General features: G+C 35.8%; 1 protein-coding gene across 1 annotated transcript in view; it reads right to left on the bottom strand.

Moving 5' to 3' along the window:
* KHDRBS2 (KH RNA binding domain containing, signal transduction associated 2) overlaps positions 1 to 15724 on the bottom strand; it is a 362692-nt gene that overhangs the window by 17981 nt on the left and 328987 nt on the right. The window contains exon 8 of the mRNA XM_062571095.1: positions 3112 to 3170. Coding sequence (XP_062427079.1) covers positions 3112 to 3170 — 59 coding nt within the window. The remainder of the gene's footprint in view (positions 1 to 3111; positions 3171 to 15724) is intronic.

Raw genomic sequence — 15724 nt, 5'->3', positions numbered from 1 at the left:
AAAGTGAGCACAGAAGAACCCATGAGACCAAAAAAAAAAAAAAAAAAAAAAAAAAAAAAAAATCCAATACTTCTCCGAAGCCCATTCATAAGACAGGCTCTTATGTGAAACTTCTGAAAGGCATGAAGGAAGAGGCACGGGTTCTAAGTTCATGCACAATGGGAGTGTGTGGTCTTATGCAGAGCTTAAGGGAATTCTGAATTACAGAGGTGTGCTAAAAGGAATTATGAAGGAGGGATATAGTCTTGCCATGGAAGGTAAAACAAGATGTGAAAATGAATTGAGGTAAACCAAAAAGGTAGTGTTGATTTCTGTGGAACGGTGAGGTATGAAGAGACAGCTGATTTTATACAACGCAATGGATTCAGAAGACTCCTGATGAATAGTGAAACACCTTGAAATAGAAACAGAGAACTGAGACATGATAGGTGAACATTATATAAAGATGAGAAGGGGTAGCATAATACGGCTTATGGTTGGGGTGGGAGGCACTGAAACAATCAGTGAAAGAGAGAAGAACATCATTGTGTGTACTAAGAATTCAGTCACAAAACAAGAAAAGCACATATTCTATAACTCCATATACTCAATTACCTCCTCAGATAAACTCTGGTGACTTTGGGATGAAGAAGTTCACATAGAGGTTTCCAGAGCACAGAACTAGCAAATTTACTAATCTGCTAAAGTGAATGAATCAACAGGAACACAGACACTCAGATTTCAGAAAACAGACAAATTGCAATATCGGAATATTACTCAATTTTCAAGTTTATTGAAGGTTACTAGTTAAACCATTCCAGAACTTTATATTCCACTGTTGGCTCAGAAAACAGTATAAGCTGAAATGCAAGCCCACAATTCATCAGTGAACCCAGACATTTTCAGTTTGTTTCAGCTGCTTAATGGAAAAAAAATGTAGCCTCATGCAGAGCACAAATTTAGTCATGATCCCACTCTTTGAGCACTTTTTAAGCCATAGCTAATTAGTCTTTTCAAAACCCCTTCTGGGAAAGCAAGTAATATTCTTCTACTTTTACAAATGAGAGATGGGAGGAAGAGTGACATTACCTTAAATGGTTTGCCCAAACACATAGGGAATCAGTGTGCGGGATTCTAGTTAAGAATTAAACACTGGCTAATTCTCACTGCTGGGCTCATACTACGCTTCTGGATCACCCAAAGCCTTAGCATGCATTTTTGGGGGAGGGAGGGTGTCTGCAGAGGAGAGGAAAGGTCTTTCACTGCAGATATTTAAAAAATAAATATGAAAAGGAAACAAAACAAAGGGTAACTGATGTGCAAACATAAGTATGAATATGTTATTATTACTTGTTTAGCACTGAAAATATGCTTGACTGCACATTGTGTTATCCAAATATATTGTGAACACTGATTACATACAAAAAATTCAGTTATTTCTCATTACACAATGCAATCATTTTGACAATGTCCCATTAGTGTCTCATGATTTCTGTACAAATACAAAAAACCTGCAACTTTGCATTACACTGAAATTTGCTTCACAGTTGCATAAATAACATTATTTTTTCAAGCAACAGTCCTTATATAACCCCTTAATGTAACTCTAACTAGTAGTGTCATTTCCAGTAGCTCCCATTTTTCACAATGCTTTGGAAATCACCATATGAACTCACAATACTTTATCAGTAACAGTAGATCAAGTATGATATTTATGTTGAACATACTAGGGCCAGTCTTTAAGCTGGCAATAGCATTTCAGCACTGAACTATTAGTTCAGTGAAGATGTCTAAGAGTTAGGTTTGCTGAGCCATCTGAATGTATTGAAAAATATTGATAGATAAGGATGGAGTAGATTCTAATTAGTCATCCAAACACACTGGTATCATTAGTGTCAAAAAAATGGACTTAGAAAATGGGCTGTACACATTTGAGCAATACCATCTTTTCCTCCCATAAATTCTGTTCCTGCAAAGTGGAACTATTCCTGTTCAGATACAGACTTGATGGCTAGAGGTGTAAGGAGTATAGCTTTCCGTCTGTTTGCCCTGCCTGATGTGGCAGGAGAGTACTCCTTCCTCACTCAGTGCAGTGGGAGTTCGCAGGGTGGTAAAGCACCCTCTTCTGTTTTGATTAAGCCTGTATTTGCCCCTGCTAGTTTCAGAGGTCCCTGGCATTGTAGAAGCGGGGAATTTAGGAGAAGATCAAAGAATCAGAGAATAGTTGAGGTTGGAAGGGACCTCTGGAGATCATCTTGTCCAACCCCCTGCTCAAACAGAGTCACCTGGAGCATGTTAGACAGGGTCGCATCCAGGCAGGCCTTGAAGATCTCCAGAGAAGGAGACTCCACAGCCTTTCTGGGCAACCTGTGCCAGTGCTCTGTCACTCTCACACTAAAGGATTTCTTCCTCGTGTTCAGGCGGAACTTCCTGTGTTTCAGGAAGTTTCCTGTGTTTCCTGTGTTTGTGCTGGTTGCCTCTCATCTTGTTATTGGGCATCACTCAAAAGAGTTTAGCCCCACCCTCTTGACACCCCCCCCAGGTATTTGTAGACATTGATAAGATCCCCCCTCAGTCTCCTCCCTCAGTCTTCTCTTCTCCAGGCTGAACAGGCCCAGCTCTCACAGCCATTCCTCATAGGGGAGATGATATTTAATAGATATTTACTCTTTAGTATATGTTTAAAATTTCATAATGATTTCCAGGAAAGTAACTGAGAAGTATGATTCTGAATCATTCACATAAGCATTTCAAAATCCTATAAAACTTACTGGTTGAAGTGATGCATATGACAGAAGGAGATGCATAGTACTGTCAGATCAAACAGACACCGAAATTTGACACTGTGAAATATATTCAGGCACTAATCAGAAACTTCAGTGTTGCTCTTAAAGCTGATCTGTGACTGTGATTAATTGACTTTGAAATTCTAATCAAAATTGATCTGCCCAATTTTCTGGTCCTACTTCAATAAGTCAAATCTCACCCTAGAACTACACAAATCCATTTAGTTTGGGCTTTGGTAAAAGCAGAGAGAGGGGGAAAAAAAGGAGGTAGAAGTAATTTCTGAGCTTTCAGTGACAGATTTTTTTTTTTTGATTTCACATTTTTGTTAAAGAGAATAAACCTTACCGTAGCTGTCATAAGCCTCTTCACTTGTTCCGTGACCATAGTCATAATACTCAGGCACGCTGTAAGAGATACAGATAGCCATGTTACTACTATCACAAGTAACCAATTCAAAACAAAAATAGAACACAAAAAATGAAATGTACTTTAATACTTCTACATACAGCACAATCTAGCTAATTTCAGGTATAATGAAAAAAATCCTAAAGAAAAATGTATCAGTGACAGGAACAGCTATTCTAAAGCACATCATATTTCTTATCTACCAAGCACAAAACAGAATTGTTTCTAAATATGTAAACCTAGGAGACATGACAAAGGTTGAAGACAGAAATTCTGTTTTCAAAAATAAGGTCTAATACATGACTATCAACTTCTTATTCACCATTGTTAAATTACCAAAAGAGGTGCAAATCTCATTTACCTGTAATTCCAAACATTCATGTGGTATTCAATTCAGCATAACTTGTTTTCCCCAAAGCTGACTGTATTGTATCATACTGTATGGAACCTGTAAACTGCTTGTGTTTATTGAGGACACTGACAGATCTCTAGCTTTACTCCTTAAAAAGAAAGTATGTTTCCACTGTTTGAAGAGAGAGGACCTGATTCTCCATGGCCTTCTTCCTTATGCAAAGTTCTTATTCAATGCTAATAAAATGCATATGTAAAATATGCAGGATTCAAGAAACTGGAAAATCAGAGTCTTAAAAATGTTTCTTGACTTCCTTTTGTTAATTAATAGAGATAATGTATGGTCATGTTAACATGTTATCAAAACATTTCTGATCATATTTGCAACCTGATAATCACCAATCCCTGGCTATTATCCACAATGGATGTCTAGAAAACTTTATCCTCTGAAGCATATTGAAATGGAAATGGAAATGAATTGAATGACATTTTTGCTTGACTGCTGTTACTACTTACTGTTTGCCTGCTATATTTGCTACCTGGCACCAAATTTCACATCAGACTAGTGCTCTCTCAGGTAGCAGGCAGACATAACAATAATCGATCTCTAAACTTATAAACTCCATAGATTTTACTATATTGTATTTCTTCTGTCTGCAGTGCACCAGAAAAAACTATAACACTTTCCTCATTAATTTTTTGTTGTCACTTTTATTTCTTTTTCCTTGGAGACCATGAGACAGACTCTTGCAAAAAGAACAGAAGCACATAATCAGCTCAGTTGCACTATTTATAACATTATTGCTTTGGCAGTTTTCCATATTGGATTACTGGTTAAAAAATAAGGGTTTACTCTTGAAACAGAAGCATAGTGGACAGTGGAGCATAAGTAAAAAAAAAATACAAATATAATAAACAAGCAATATGGAGCAATTATTTTCTTAAACATATTTTAACTTCCTTGTCCACAAACTGCTCATAACCCCTAATAGCTATCCATAGCTATTCCTGGAATAATTTCTGAGAATAATTCATGTGCTGTAGCTCACTTGAGAACACTAATTGCATGTATTTGATATCTGACAGTCAAGCTGTTTTGATTTGGGACACATCCTTCTGTGACTGGCTAGGCACAGCCCTTATAGTCAGTTCCAACTACAAATATTTGTGAATATTCAAATATTTTGAACAGAAAAATGCAACTATAATTGTTGTATATTAATTTACTAATTTAGCCAGCAGCCATTCATGAGTGCCCATAGTACTCTGAAATACATATCAGACAGATAAAATTCATTTGTTAAAATAGTAGCAGAAAGTAGACATAAGAGTGACTTGATTGCAAATGCAGTTAATTCTTTTAAGGATTTTTCCAAGTGCCATTTGAGCTCTATATGACATAATCACAGTAGAGAATTACTTCCAGTATAATGTCAGCATTCCTGTTTGCTTGAAAAATAATTACCTAAATATATGCACCGTCCCACTGAAGTGGTGCAAGGCATTTTAGAAACAAACAGGAAAAATATGTCTCTTATTTTGTTGACACATTAAACATTTGGTAGTATTTTGCAATAAAAGGTAAAATAGAGCAATGGCAGTGTCAGGGTTAAATCATCTATCTAGTCATGTCTAGAAAGCTCATGGTTTAGACCTAACCCAATATTCAAAATGCGTAAAATAGCTAACGTACTACCAGGATCTGGGAGACAGCGGTATGAACACTCTCATCTAATGCAATTACAGCATTTTGGCATATCGCCTGCTTTTCTGGGTATAGGAGGGTGTTGGAACAGTGAGTGGAGTTACAGGAGAAGAAACCCCAGAACTCTTATCTTCTGTCAATGGCTAAGATGCTAATATTTCTTCCTGATACATTTTACACAACAAAGTGGCTGTATCCAAAGGTCAGCTTTAAATGGAGTGCATTTGGGACCTAGTCCAATGGCCAATAAGTTATCAACAGCTGTCCTGCTTTCTGTGGTCGCTGGACAGGACTGGAGCTGTCACCATCAAAATAATATCCATCAAAACATAAAATTTTGCAAGAGCAGTTAAAAATTCCTTGCTATATCATAGTTGTTGTACTTTTTTATTGGAGAAAAATACACAAACAAATATAAACAATAAGGATGTAAGATAAAAATCCTATACAGTAAACATTCAGAACTTAAATGCATTATAAACTATATACAAGGCTAATATACAAATCACTGAAATAAGAAGAAAGCTGTATTGCTACTGTAAAAAAATAATTTTTTGTATACTGTATATATGATGTTTGTGAGCACAATACTGAACACATTGCTGAAAATGCATAATTCATAGCACAGTACATGATTGTAATCTAAATTCTCAAAATTTATTACCCTGAATAATATAAATTTTTGAGAGATTTGAGCTGAAATTGTATTTGAAAGTCCTTATTAGCTCATATTTTGATAGTGTTTTGAACAGTACCTAAGTGAAGCAAATGTATTTGTTAGAATGGGTCTGATTTATACTCACATTTTGTGAGCCAGACCGCTCATTCATTAATCTGCTGTATTGTAAACCCTGCTGAATATGCATTATATGTAATCTATTACATGCATTTGCTTGTAAAAGCTGTCCTCCATTTTTTTATTAAGCTGAACAATGAATAATGTTTATAAAATCTGGGCTACAGAATATGGCTTTACATAATGAAAGCTATTTTTAATTGTTATACACAAATACATGTAGTTCACTCATATTATGCCCAACTATGGAAGTAAACAGTCCCCATATAAATTTAGCATAAATAAACTTGCTTATACAATTTTACGGCTCTCAGACAATTCTTGGGAACTACAGTGATCATGAGTTGTAGAAATCCCAGGTTTTCTCAGCAGTGCTAATCGGAAACAAGATACCATTATCTGTCATTAGCATTCATTACTTTCAAGCAACATGAAGTGTAATTTACATAAATACATGCACCCACCTGCAAGCTGGATGTAATACATTTTATAAAACAGACAAGATTAACTCATTAAAAACTTTTCATCTTTCATTCCTAAATTTTCAAAGCATTGCACTATATTTTATCACTAGGTTTCTGAAACACAGTGGTGTTAATTTGCCAAGACTTAGACTTTAGTAACTTTCTACATTTGCCACTTGTGAAAGAAATGATATATATGGGACTATGAATCTTAGAAGCTGTTTAATTATTTCTATATCTCAAATGGCTTTCAATCTCAGAAGCTCTAAGATAATTTTTCTCTACCTAGATGAAACTTTCACAACTAAGATATATGATTCTGTCCTCATTCCTGATGAGGCTAGGATGATTAATAATATGTGGTAGTAATTTATTTATGTTTACTTTTAATTTAATTGTTGGATTTGATTAGCACTTTTGAATCAGATATTTTTAAAGACTGGGGGTCAAACATTCCAGGTACTCATGGTGTCTTCTTTTCATGCAGATAAAACTAGATCAGTTCTGAAAAAAGAAACAAAAATGATATTCTTTATTTAGAAGACAGGGACCTCCTGAGGTCCCTTCCAACTTGAATTATTCTGTGTTCCTATGATATAAGAAGGGCCTAAATACAAAAATTCTCTATTAAACAGTAACTGGCTTGGGCTTTTAACTTCTCATTAACTTTTCAAGCTTCTCATTAATTTTTCAAGCTGACATTAGCTAAGCAAAATCAAATTCAAGTTTGACTGTGCCAAGATCGAAGGGAAACCACACAACTTGTTAGCCAAAAGACTTTGGAGAGTTGTGCTCTAAGGTGGTTTCAGCAGAGAACATTAGCATCTGGCTCCTTAGCTGCTCTTGCAGCATTTGTGTTATAAACAGTAGAACATCACAAGAACTGAAGAGCCTGAGTACTTTTATTCTGTCATGCTTCTTGATCTTCTTTTCACCATTTTTGTCCTTTGCCTTTATGTGTTGGGAGATGTGTTTAACTTATTATTCTCTAACTGTGGAACACGATATGTAGTTGTGATCATACAAGGGCATGCTACTGGCCAAGGTTGAAAGCTACAGGAAAGGGCTAATCTGCTTTAAAGGCTATTAGGACACAGTTCCATACAGCTATCTAGTGAAGTGTATTCTGTAGTCTGTCCTGAAAGATCCTAAGAAATGGAAAGCTTTTGATTAAAACCTGTTGAGCTAGAACTTTAACAGATGTTTTTTCCTGTGAATAAACACCGTATCTTATATTTCTTTCTCAATGTTCATATTTTTTACCTGGAGGACTATACTCTAGAATCTTAAAAGAATCTTTTAGGTAATATTAACGAAAAGGCTAGTCAATTCAGGAAATACGATTTTAGCAAATTTGGAGTTACAATCCAGTCATTAGATAATAATCAAGTTTCTTTTGCAAAGTATTTGAATCAATCTAAATTAGAAATTCAGCTGATAGTGAAGTTCCATAATTCAGATTCATAATCAAACAGATCAAAAGCTCCCAAGACATCTTTGAAGAAGTAAAAGGGACTACTAAGATTTTTTGTGTTGTGATGCTCAGAAAGTGAATTAATAGTCTGGACTGACACTCTCTGAAGAGGGATTCCTGGCATTTTATCAGCTTGCAGTCAGCATCTATACTTTATACTGATACAGAGAAATTAAACTATAGGATTTCTTCTAAATATAGCCCAGTCTGGTAAAGCTTCAGACAGCAGATTCACAAGTCAGACTAACGCCCAGGATGATTTACAAGGATGCCTAGAGGTGGGATCCAATCTTTCAGACAAGACTTATCTTCTTTTTGCTCTCCTCAAATGGATATCTCCCTCTTTCTCAATATCCTTTTTGTTGGGTAATCTTTGGAGTTTACAGTCTTCAATAATGGTAATTGATACAATTAAATTGTCAGCTTCTATGCTAATAGTATCCTCTCAACACTATTTCAGCTGTTTCGTGTAAGTCTGTGGTTGAAATATCTTATAAAAGAGGAGGGGGTCAGCTGAGCTGAATGAGCAGTTGACCGTGAAAGAAAAGCTGTTTAAACAAAGCGGTATGCCATCTCTTGGAAGACAGTAAGGTGAGCAAGAGTTGCATTCATATGAAGTGTAATATACACAATTTTTATAACATTTCAGAACAACTCATCATAGAAACATGTAAATAAAGAAATAAACTTCCAAGGAATCTGAAAGACTTCAACGGGAACATCTCTACTTACAGAACATAACATCTATAAGAATGATCAGAAATCTTTTGAATGAAGGAACTTCTTGAAAGATTCAGCCTTAGATCACAAGTAGCCTCTACCGAATAGATCTTTAGAACTAATGGAATAATATGATGAACAATTTGGGGGATTAAGTCTCCCTTTTTCTGAAAGCTTAAGTTTGATAGGATTCACATGTTTAACAGAGAGGAATGCTTCCCTTTACAGTAGTCCTTGGATTTATTCTATAGCTTGCAATATGCCTGAAGTTAAACTTGATCTCATCTGTTCTCAGCATTTTCTGATGTTTGATTTCATGTTGCTGCAAATCTGAATTTTCTAAGAAATAAAGCCAGTAGAGTTATACAAGCATAGGAATGCAGAGACATCAGAATGGTGAAATGGCTTTGAGATCTGAACTTTTTGCATGATCTGAAGTAGAAACCAATCTGTTATTTATTTGCTATTACCACAGACAAACAGTGATTTCTATTCAGGTGATTTTATTCCTTTTCCACTTCTTTCATATACACAGAATTATTGCCAAATGCTTCAGAATATCATAAGAATGTCTGCAGACATGCTATTTGCAAAGGGAATGATGCAGAATTCTAGTAACCCTATCCGAAGACAGAGACTATAGCAAAGTATTTAGAGGTTATTTCTAGATCTATAGAAATTGCTTCAAAATTTTAAATTTCAGGCAGGTGTATGGAGGAAGAATATGTTCCAAGAATTTTAGGAGAGATGTAAGTGATTTACAGAAAAAAACTCTTCTCTACTTCAGAGCAGCTAAATTTGATTCTATTTTGCTCATTGAATCAAATAAGTGAGAAGTGGCATTTGAAAACAGTTTCTGATGATGAATGCCGTAAGTGGATTGCTGTGAAGATATATTAAATGTCATATCCTAGGCTTCTGGCCTTGATTGATTTCAACAGTTTGGAAATAAAATACTGGGAAATCTATATTTATGAACAGGTAGATATAAGAGTACTAGTATAAATGCAGAGAGTGCACAGTAGAGAAAAATCATACAGAATATCATATTTTACTAACAACCAGTGTAACTACTCTGCCTATTTTACTTTAGATTATATCCATGTGTCCAAATTTTACTATATAATAATATTCTGATAGTGAGAGAAAAGTGGGTAAAGCAGATTCAAGCATGTGAGAATCTACCAAATAAATTAATGATTATTCACAGTCCTGCCTAATCATCATTTTAAAACTAAGGACAAAATTAAAACATTTAACTACAGATATTTCTCTCCAGAACTAGTCCAACTAGTCTGTAGGAGCTTTTTACAGAGCAAGTAGTCACAAATAGTGGGAATTGTTACAGAGTAGTTTGCTTAAATAAGGGCATCTGATCATTGATTTATGCATTATTTAAACTCATTTTACCCTCAAGGAAGATTATAGACTGCATTTTCCTTCTGAATGCATTCAGAACATATAAATCTAACAAATGGTGTTTACTAAAGCCCCTCCGCAACGCATTAGAAAACGGAATTTGTAAACAGCATTGCCAGTGACTCAGCAGTAGCTCTGTGTCTAACTCTTACGTCTGACTATTCAGAAATATTTGCTCAGTCGTTATTCGGTTGGCAATTAAAGAGCCCCAAATTTATTTTTATCACGAGCATATCTTCAGTATTTTGCCTGGAAATGCCTCCACAGGATTGTATCTGGGGATTCAGTTGGAGGGAAGGTAGATATTTGGACACCAGAGATAGGGAGCACAAGAGATACTGTAAAGAGATAGAACTTCCTGAAGTTTGCCAGGCTTGTCCCCAAGCCTGTCTATCATCAGGTAAGGAAACTGATAGGAGAATAAGTGTCATTTGAGTCATTTGAGTGGGAATTGTGTAGGCTTCCCCATTATCTAAACATGCAAGAAAGTTTTATAAGGCTGAAGACAAAATATAGAAATAGGAACCAGAACTAATCTGTTATAGAACAGCAATAGCCATTTGTTACTGGCAATGGCTTTCTCAAATAACAGTTCTGATTAGTTTTTCAAAAGTTCTGAAATTATATTTTCTTTTAAAAGCATATAACAAAAACAATTCCACTTTTTAGTAAGGCTGTTAACATCTGTTTATCCAAAACCTGAAATAGAATATGAGATGCATTTCCATCATACTGGTAGAAGCTTTTCAGGATTTTTAACTCAAAGGTCTCTGAAACAAGAATAAACTTTTCAGTTGTTCAACAGTAGCACAATGACACATCGATCAGCTATGTGGATTGCTAGGCTTTATGATAACGCTAATGAATTAATGTTGTTACATCCCTTAAAAGACAAAGCAAACATATAAACTGGTAGCTCCAGGGCAACCATCACATTAGTAAAAGTTATGAGGAATCTGAATGCTGTTGCTATCTCTCTCTCCGATCCACAGCAGGCGGCTATTCGCAGTTCACTTTTGCCTCTTGAAGAGTTGACAGATTTATTTGCTCTGATCTTGACTACACATGCCAGAGAAAAGACATGTTTTGGCTACAATTTCGCATAAATTATTGTTTCATATACCCTGACACTGAGTGGAGGGTCATAGGCTATGTCCTCACTGGAGTGAAGACAAAGAGTCTACTTCAGTACTTGAAACTAAAATGCTTCATGTGAGCTGGCTGCTAGGTTCATTTCTTTTGCAGTGATAAATCAGATTAATATAACTCCTCATTCTCTTGTCATTCTTGTACCTAAGATATTTTACCCCTATTTTTTTCTATCTCTTTTCAATATAAGTAAGGGAAGAGACAGTCTAAAACAGAAAGTTCACCCATTGGTGCATTGTGTAGTACTACTGGATGTTATTATAATCTTCAGTTTGTGTACCTTTGTGTGTCTAGATTAAAATGCAACCTGTGGAAGATTAAGAGCTAATCATTATGAAAGCATGCCGAAGGCATGTATTAGAATTACTTACTGCAGTTTAAGATAACATGCTAAACATGAGAAAGTCAGTATCTTACTCCATTAAAAAAGAAATTCTGTATATTTACTTTTCTAGTCCTTGAAACATCAGATTTACTTTGATTGTTCAAAAAAGAAAGGTTTCTATTAGTCATATAAATCCCACAAATCAAGCTGGCATTTGAAAAGTCAGTTACTTTCTTTCTATCCGTAACAAAACAGCTTCCTCAGACCAATTAGACTATCATGTGTTATCTTGAAATAAACCCATTCAGGTATGAACAAAACAAGCAAAAGTTAATAGGAAACAGAGCTAGAAGGGAACTTACAGTGTCACCTAGTTCATTTCATCCACCACTAAGTGGACACAAATTTATTTACATCATTCTTTATTGAAATTTATCGAAAATGATTTTAAAACCTACAGTGATGGCGATTTCAGAGCCTTCCAATCACTCTATTGCTGTGTTTCTATTTTTAGAAAGTTTTTTTTTCCTAATAGTTATCTTAAATTTCTGTTACAGAAACTTAAAGTTATCATTTTTTTTTTTTGCTGGATCCAAAAGGAACTTGGAGAGAAGAACTGTTCCTTGGATAGTGTCCATCAAAGGACAGGCATTCCTGGCATAACTATATATTGCTATCTTTAGACTATCCTCAAAGAACAATTTTACCTGCAGCACAGTGATTGTGACGATGGCATCTTTGAAATTATGTATACATGCCAGGTTTTGATTTCTGGTGGTCAAGCAAGCAAGGGTAACCAGAATGAATTGGAACTCAGGTAAATACACACTGCTGATATAAGTAATTCCTGAAGATTCAGCCAGAAAAAATATTCTTTGCTTTACGTCCTAAATCATTTTGCAGCATGTTTCAGCACTGAAATGACCACACATTAAACCACAAAAATGACATGTGCTGAACTGCAGTCCATGTTATATTCCTGCGTATTGGAACAAGTAAGTGATCCCTAAATCTCCTCTACTGGTAGCCTGTAACATAGAGAAAGGAGCTGTAAATACACGCTATACAGTAGGTATAAAACTAATAATAGAAACAAAAATAACTAGCAAAATAGTCTCTTCTCCAAGTCAGTGGTTTTGACTTGTTGACCAAAAGTCAAATTTTTTGTATATTCAATCTCAGTGGCTGAACATGCTTTTGAAATTTTCAGTGGATATGAATTATTATAAGACTGTGAATTAGAATTTTAGAGCCTCTTATAGGTTGAATTAGTAGGTTGTTATGACTGTATATTTATTAATACTTAATACATTGGTATGGACATAGTCATACAATCTATGGAACTATCTGCCATAGCACGAAAATGGGCAGAGGCAGCATGTATTTCCTGAAACATGTTTTTCTCATTTTTTTTTATTAGCGTAAAGAAGCAGAAATCCAATGGAACTTGCACATGACAGCACAGTTATAGGGATCAACTACAGATAATGACACCTTTACAATTATATATAATTCATTTAGATGAAAGCTATACTTGTCAACTTGAAGTTCTCTGATACTGTACTTTTCCTTTCACTCTTCTTCAGTCCTCTAAAAGAAATTCATATTGGCAGTTACCTAATAGAATGTGTGCAAATCTTCAGATCTCATAAAAACTTATTTCAGCTATATCAATGTCATCTTTGTTTAGGTTAAGATTAGATTCTGAATTGCTACCTAACTTCTTAAAGAAGAAGTTGAGAGGTGACATAATGTATAATACATTCATTCTTGCATGAGGAGCAGAAGTTTGGATATTTTCTCAGTAGATGTAGGATGGGTTTGCAATGTGCATTTGACAAACTAAAAATAAATCACTGCTCCCAAATGACCTGCATACCAACATGGACCCTAGAATGTGTCCAGAGGACTATTGCCTATAGTACCATGCAAAATATTTGCAAGATTAGCAGTAGATATTTTGTCAGGAATTGCTTCAAGGCCCTAAAATCAGGGTGCTATCATTACTGGGGCTAGGTCATAGAATCATAGAATGAATCATAGAATCATAGAATCAGTAAGGTTGGAAGGGACCTCTGGAGATCAGGTCCATGCAAGCAAGAGAAGTAAAGAATGCCTTTCATGTATTTCAACTTGCAGCATAGAGCAAAAATGAAGATATGCTATAATAAGGCATGTGTCAGTATGGCATAGGATCTGCAACTGTTGTCATCCATGTTTTATCATTGAATCATTTATTCTTCCTGTCACTATGTTACAGGTTTTCTGATATTTTGCAAGTCTATTTAAAGCTTAGAATGGGAGTCACAGACTCTTCTTTCTTTAGTAAGTACCCACTCACCAACTCATTTTGCTGGATTATTAGCAAAAATCAAACAGAACAAATGGCAGAAAAACAAGCCAGCCAACCAACTCTCAAAGCCATTGTAGATATATAAAGTACCTCCACACAAAAGAATGGATCAATGTGTGTGCTCCTGACAAATGCTGTTGAACAGGGAAATTAAATAAAACACAAATTTAAAGCTTCAAAGGACAATTGTTGATTTCTTTCTTTTCTCCCTGTCAGACATGGTTGTTTACACTCCATATAGTTGCATGGGTTATGCACAAGTGGATTATACAATATATATTCTTTTAGTTTGTCCTCTTGCCAGTCAGTCCCAGGTTTTCTGAGCATCTCTTTTGGCTGTGGGATATGGTACCTTTGAAATGAATCTGCTGGTGCTGCTAATGACAAAAGGGGTCAATGGTGATGACTATAGAAGCGGTAGTAGAGCTGAAGCCTACGCTCTGCTGGCCATCAGGATTTTCAGCTGATTCATCAACAGCTAATTCACTTCTGCAAAGTTATTCTATCTGTCTTGGCTGAGGAGCTTGGACATAATTCTCATGCAGTACAGTTCAATCCCTTGTCAACCTGGGTTACCAAAGAGATCTTCTCACAAAACGTTTCATCCTTTTCTCCTGGTGATTCAGTGTTCCGAGCCCATGAATCCTGGACAGTGGCGGTGGTGGTTCAACAGACTGATAAGTTCCTGCTAAGAAAATCAAAAAGTGCATTATATTTTGAAAACTAATAGAACCCTTCCATAATGCTTATGCTGTAGCTGAGTTGGAAATTAATACTTCTACCATTTTAGAGTTCTCTTTTATTACTTTGCTTGTCGTTCTGTTCAAAAATGGCTTTTAATGCAGCAGTGTGCAAAAAATCTTGGGGTAAAAATCATATTTATTTCTTTAAACTACATTTCTGCAGGAGTAGAATGGGAAGACTGTTGCCACCAGATGGACACCAGACAGATGCCACAATCTGCAAGTGAGGACCTACTGAGGATATCAGTGTGCTTGGACTAACAGGAAGCACCAAAACGTGGAAAACAAGGCCGGTAGAATGACATCTGTCTTAGTAATGGAAATTGGGCATCATCTGGTAGAACGGCTCACTGGTGAGGGTCAAGTCTATTTAAACACTTGTTCCTCTATAGTACGTTTGTTTCTTCCCAGAGTTTTGTTAGTCCACAAGAATATACATCTTGCAAGTTTTTAATATCAAGTGCAAGGGGGTGGAAAACCTGGATGAATATTAATTGCTTGCTGAGATAAGATGCAACTGCTTGAGAACATCATGCTAACCCTAACCTGCTATCTCATCCTCATCAGTACAACATACTGTGAACCAGCATAAAAGGGATGGCCATCACACTCCAAAAGATTCTACTTCCACATACCATGTCTATCATTTATATTCTAAGCTACAGTGCTCAGATTAGAGGTTTAGGAGCTGAATCTACTCAATAGAAAGTGTCTGGTGTGTCTGTGCATGCTCAGATACCTATCACTGTGAGCCGTTTTCACACTTGAGTGGGAGGTAGAGGAGAAGAGAAGAAAAAGATGTTCCATCAAGCATTCTCAAATGTAGTACAACATTGCCCAGGGGATATGAGTCAAATCTGATGTCTACCTCTGCCTACTGAAATGGTTAGTTCCTTGTTCTCTGTGGCCTCAGATAATTCTTCCATTTGAATTACCTTAAAAACTGTGCTTTGACATCACTTTGAAAACATTTCTAAAACCCGTGGTGTTTCTAAATGTCCTTGCTAAACCTATAGTCCTTAACTGAATCTTGTAAATAATGATTCTAGACATG

Source organism: Rhea pennata, chromosome 3 (genome assembly GCF_028389875.1).
Source record: "Rhea pennata isolate bPtePen1 chromosome 3, bPtePen1.pri, whole genome shotgun sequence".
Taxonomy (NCBI): domain Eukaryota; kingdom Metazoa; phylum Chordata; class Aves; order Rheiformes; family Rheidae; genus Rhea; species Rhea pennata.
This window is presented reverse-complemented; position numbering and strand designations above follow the sequence as displayed.